This window comes from Polypterus senegalus, chromosome 4 (genome assembly GCF_016835505.1).
Source record: "Polypterus senegalus isolate Bchr_013 chromosome 4, ASM1683550v1, whole genome shotgun sequence".
NCBI classification, from domain to species: domain Eukaryota; kingdom Metazoa; phylum Chordata; class Cladistia; order Polypteriformes; family Polypteridae; genus Polypterus; species Polypterus senegalus.
In genome coordinates, this window is record NC_053157.1 from 219,255,990 (window position 1) to 219,262,224 (window position 6,235).

At 40.5% G+C, this 6,235-nt stretch overlaps 1 gene segment (V, D, J or C); it reads right to left on the reverse strand.

Annotated features, from left to right (window-relative positions):
• Positions 1-5,440: 5,440 nt before the first annotated feature.
• LOC120528840 lies at positions 5,441-5,989 on the reverse strand. The segment is given in 2 exon segments: positions 5,441-5,757; positions 5,848-5,989. Coding segments are annotated over 2 exon segments (369 nt in total).
• Between the last annotated feature and the right edge of the window lie 246 nt (positions 5,990-6,235).

The window sequence follows — 6,235 nt, forward strand, 5'->3', positions numbered from 1 at the left end:
CACCTGGAGCACTTCCGGGTGGGCTATAAAGCAGGCAACCTTCCTCCATTCGGAGCCAGAATCGGGAGGAAGAGGACGAGGTTGCCTGGGAGGAGTGGTGGTGCCAGAAAGGCTTGTATATAGTGTGAGTTTTGTGCTTTGGGACTGTGTATTGCCTGTGGGTCATGGGGAAGACGTGCGCCCACTGGTGAAGGAAAAAAGAATAACGCCTGTGTGTTTTATACACGTACCTCTGCGTGGTCTGTGCCGGGTCGGGCGCTATACAGCGCCTTTTACACATAGCTTAACATAACAGTCTCAAAACAATGAATGTTCTTCAGGGATGTAGGGGTCTAGATTCTAATTTATCAACCTATATAAATATAATCATATTTTCCTTTGTCCTTTAAATTTTTTTGGCTTTGCTTAATGTTATTTATCCACTTTACACACTGAGGACTTCACTTCAGATTGCATCTTGTCTGTTTGTTTGTTTGGCAATTATGCAAAAAAAATTGACTTCAACAAATTCTTGCATATGGGTAGCTGTTGGTCCTATGTGTGCATTTCAAATAATGGGGTTTGGAATGCATCACTCCACAATGTCCAAGTCAAAGTTCATGAAATTTTGCATGCATATTACTGTTAATACAATTTGAAATTCTATTGAGAAGTAATGTTGCAATGCGTAGGGCGTGCAAAACCAAAACCACATTATCACGACCAAATGGTTCAGCCAATGGTAACAAATTTGTCATGTTCTTTAGGTTTGGCCCTACCTACACTCCACATCAGTGATTTAATGAAAAAAGTGGTGGGTGGTGTTGTGATGGATACCAGCCCAGAAACTCACAAATCACTCAAAATGGCTGTGCCTTCTTGAATTCAATTTTGTATTTACATTATCATTTATGAAATTTAAAGTATAACCTACATGGAGTTTAAAGAATTTCCTTGGGAGGCTGTAATAAGAGGGCCCAAACCACAAAAACAAAACTTTACTTCAAAACAGTTAATTAATGTTCATGGAATTTTGGGATAACTGTATATTACAGTTAACCAAACTATGTGGTTCCAGTTTGAAAGAAAGAATATTCCAGTTATTCCAAGGACCAGTTGCTCTTACTTCATATATCATGAAGACCCTTGAGAAGCTGGTCCTAAAACAGCTATGACCCCTGGTCTCAGATCATTTGGATTCTCTGCAGTTTGCCTATCAGGCACATATAGATGTGGAGGATGCTCTGATCTAAATATTCCCACTTGGAGAAAGCCGGCACCACAGTCAGGATAATGTTGCTTGACATTTCCATCGCCTTTAACACCATTCTGTCTCATTGACTTGGGAAAAACCTTAAGGCTTTGCATCTTGATGTCTCCACAGTCTCTTGTATCATAGAATACTTAACCAACTGCCAGCAGTTTGTGAGGCTGACGGACTGAGTGTCAGAAATGGTGTTGTGTAATACTGGAGCATCTCAGGGAACTCTCCTGTCTCCCTTCATGTTCACCTTCTACAAAACAGACTTCCAGCACTACACCTACACTTGTCATCTACAGAAATGTTCAGGTGACTCTTCTATCATAGGCTGCATTAATAATGGAGATGAGTCACAGTACAGGAAGGTTGTGGAGGACTTTGTCTTGGGGTGCAGGGACAACAACCTGCAACTCAACATCAACAAGATAAAAATGCTGGTGGTGGACTTCCAGCATGCCAAGAAGCTTCTGAGACCAGTCAACATTCAGGGGGAGAATGTGGAAGTGGTTCAGAGCTACAAGTACCTGGGGGCTCACATTAACAACAAACTGGACTGGTCTGTGAACACAGTGGTGCTGTACAAGAAGGGCCAGAGCAGATTTTACTAGCTAAGGAGATTCAGGTCTTTTGAATTGTGCAGCAAGTTGCTGGAAATGTTTCATCAGTCCACGGTAGCCAATGTGGTGTTCTATGCTGCAGTCTCCTGGGGAAGCAACTTCAGCATAAAGGAAGCACAATGTCTGAAACAAACTTATCATGTAACTGCGCTCCATCAAAGGGTGAACGCTGGAGACACTGGAAGCTGTTGTGGAAAAAAGGATGCTGACAAAATTGGATGCAACCAAGAAAAATCCCCTCCAACACCTCCAGGAGACGCTCCGTTAGAACACTTTTAGCCTCAGGCTCATTCCACCATTGTGTGCTGAGAAGCACCTCTGGGGGTCTTTTCTGCCCACTGCTATCAGGCAATTCACCTGATGTTTATTGTTATTTATTTATTTATTTATTTATTTATTTATTTATTTATTTATTTATCAATTAATTGATTGATTACTTCATTGACTGTATTATCTGTCCTGTGAGTCTGTTTCCTTGTTTTAATGTTTCTGCTGTTGTATGCATGAGCATTTCCTCATGAGATGAATACAATTTATCTAATCTAATCTAATCTAATCTAATCTACTTTAATCTACTCTAACTGCATCAGCCTATGGATGAGTCTCCAAGAGTTGGTCTGTCATTCTGTCATGCAAATGAGAAGATTCAGTGCCAGCTACAATGGAGTTTATAAAAGCAGCAAGCCTGTTAAAGTTGCATAGAAATTTTAGCTTGTATAGCAACAACAAGGAAACATTTTAAGTGCAGCAAGCTACGTAAAAAACGGTGTGAAAAGCGATGCTGACCATAATATGTTTTTGCAGTTATTTTCTGTCCAATATCTTTTGCCCATTTTAACCTTTTCATTTTATTTGCCAGTTTGGTATACAGCTTTTTCTTTGAAACTCTTCCTCTAAGGCCAGCATTTTAGAGTCGTCTTTCCTCTGTTGCAGGTGACACTGTTATTGTGCATTTAAGGAAGAAGACTAACTGGGGACCTGAAAGGTGTTTGTTTTATCCTCTTAGGTGGTTGCGCAGCAAGCTTTCCCCTTATTTTTCTGTCCTGGTTACCTCCAGTTTGCCCTTATCTCTCAAGACAGTAATAGACACGTTTATATGACATTTTCAGCTTCAGCAAACTGTCACATGGAATAACCTTCATTCTGAAAAAAAACAAAAAACAAAAACAAAACAACATAACATGTTTCTTGAGAAAGCAGTTTCATTTTAGCCATTTTTGAACCCAGAATAACAGGTTGTGCTAATGCAATCACAAACATTTCTGTAGTTATCAGTTAAGGTTACATGGCATATTAAGGGTGATCTGACAGACTTTACCATTAAGACAATGGAGGAATGGGTGTTTAAAATTGGGCTTTGCAGTCAGAAGCAAATAATAACTAAAAATACTTCATTTCAAGTATTAATAACCTTTAGTAACACTAGTAATGTATTGGCTATATTTTTAAATCAATTAAATGGTATCTTGATAAAACAAAAAGGTTTCAATTTCTATTTTATAAATTCTCTGGTGCTAACCGTGCCCTCTTCAATTTCCTCTGCAGCGCCACCTCTCGACCTGGGGTGGTAGTTCATACGTTAGATGAGTCTGGAGCGCAATTCACAGATTCAACTGATGACTGGCACACTCTAGCACACACTACCAATCAAAGTCTGCACACACCCCCAGATTTTATAACAAAACAGACACTCTGTGGCACAAAAATTGAAGTCAAAAAGCGAGACAAAATGAAAGGAAAAGTCAGACATCACAGTAAGGTTCCAAAGACTCACCACATAGAAGATCTGTCCATCAGTGTGCACTTTTCATAGAGTGAAGCTTCCTTCGGAGGCCTCATTATTTTAAGGTGGGGGCGGAAAGAGCAGTCAGTTGTCCTCACTGGGTGTCTTCACGGTACTGTGGAGGGAATAGAAGAGGACATAGTTAGCAACAGTGTCCCCTCTTGACCCACTTTGGTAGCTGCAGCCTGTGGAAAGCACTGTTACATGGAAGCGTTTATTCTCTTATTGGATGGTGACCATCTATGAAAAGCTTGGGTTGCTGCTGGAAGAGGTGTTAGTGGGACCAGCAGGGGCCTCTTACCCTGTGGTCTGTGTGTGGATCAATGCCTCATTGCAGTGAATGGGACACTGTGCTGTAAATATGGTGCCATCATTTGCATGACATGTAAAACTGAGGTCCCAATGCTCTGTGGTCATTAAAGATCCTTGGACATCTTTCAAAAAGAGTAGGGCTTATCTCGATGTCCTGGCTAAATTGCTGGTCATGGCGTCCATCCATTCTGGCTCCTCTGTCTCTAACTGGCTCTCTCTCTCTCAACCCTTCAGCACCTAATAGCTAATGTGTGGTGAGCGTACTGGAGCAATAATGGCTGCCATTGCATCATCCAGGTGAGTGCTACAGATTGGTGGTGGTTGGAGTGATTGCCCTCTGTGTAAGACCTTTGAGTAACAAGAAATGTGCTATAAAAATGTAATTATGTAATTTATTATTATTATTATTGGTTCACTGACAAAAGCGCGATAAACATATGCGCCCCAACAAAACCGCAACGGACAAATGAGTGCCAACATTTGTCAACAATGAGTGCTAACTGGTTTTCGGCAAATGCGTGCCGGCAACATCGCCACGACAAAATCGTGAGAGAGGCCAAGAGAGTGGGACGCGTACGTGCGCATTATGTACACATTATGTGCTAGGTTATAACTGTTATAACTGCTGATGGCATGCCGCGAACAAATAACTCAGTCGAGGGTTGGCATAACGCGTCGTATACAAAGCGGAATTACCAGCAGTCAGGCAGCCAGTAAGTCTAAATACACTCAACTATTAAGACGTCTTGCTGCAATTCTTCCTACATGTGCAGGGCGTGATCTTAAGGACTATCTGCGTGCCGTGCTGATGGCATGTCTCATAATATTGACTTCTAAAATAAACATTATTATATATGCTTTAAACTAGTAATTCATATTTAATGAAACTTTCACGATTTTGTCAGCACAATTTTGACAGTGCGTTTTAATCGGTGCTATTTTGTCGGCGCGCATATGTCTACCACGCAAATATCGGGTCACATTATTATTATTGCTATTATTAATGCATTTGTTAAATATATTGCTCCAGATTACTTTGTCAGATATTTTGCAACAGGGCCCTTACTTAACCATCACTTTTCAGAGGTAGCTAAGGAAGTTTTTATTAATGGACACGATTAAAGATTTTATTTTTTAACTTTCTAATGTATTTTCAGTTTGGCTTGTGAGCATGTTAAATCAGGGAGACAAATACACACTCGGGTTAATAAGATTTCCTTGTACATTGTTATTTGAGGACATTCAAACAATCAGATTTAAAGTTATTCTCTGATATCTGATTAGTTGAAGGTCAGTCGTGGCTCCTGGAATGACAATCCTGATGTAGGTCTAGGAAGAACAGAATGTGACAGGGTGATAGGAGCCTCCGGTCCTAACAGTAGAAGAGTGACATCCATCTGATAAATGACACAGTGCTGTTTTATAACCTGAAGGCTTTTATGCTGCAGCTGGGCCAGTCGAGCGAAGAGGTTTTTGTATGACTCTAATTCACTGTGTGAAAGGGCTTTTCCAACCCTGATTGCAGTAGTAATGTCCTGCATCTTCTGGTTGTATGTCACTAATGGTCAGTGTATAATCAAGTTCAGAGCCACTGCCACTGAATCGACTGGAAATCCCAGACTGCAGGTAGGATGCCCGGTATATCAGGAGCTTAGGAGCTTCTCCAAGTTTCTGCTGGTACCAGTTGAGATATTTATAGCTACTAGTAATAGAGCTGCTGGCTTTACAGTGGATTTTGACTGTTTCTCCTGGCTGAGCAGAGACACTAGAGGATGGCTGAGTCATTATGATCTCACCATAGGATTCTAAAAAGAAAACACAAAAGATGAAAAGCAAAGGAAAACTTGGGATACATAAACCGTTAAAAACAAGCAAAAAATCAAAAATCATCTCACCTTTAAGCAGCAGTAGAATTAAAGTTGCCACGAGGAGATGTGAGTAAGCCATAGCCTGAGCGTCTGAAGGGAAAGAAACAGCATCAGATGAGATCTCCTAGTCAACTACTGCTCTTTAAAGTTTCAGCAGTGGAGCAGTCATGTGAAGAGAGGTCTACATGCAAACGTGGAGGAGGACCTAAAAAAGTGAAGTGAATCTGGGTAAATGATATTAGTGTTCAAACAGAGCAGATGTTAGTTGTTCAAATATTGGAGAACCTTATAAATTTAAATGAAATGAGCTTGTAAATTCAAAAGTAACCATAAAATTGGTCTATATGGACTGTTACATTGGAGAATGGACATTTCAGTACTACCTGGTATTAAAAAGAGAAAAGCAGGACTGTAA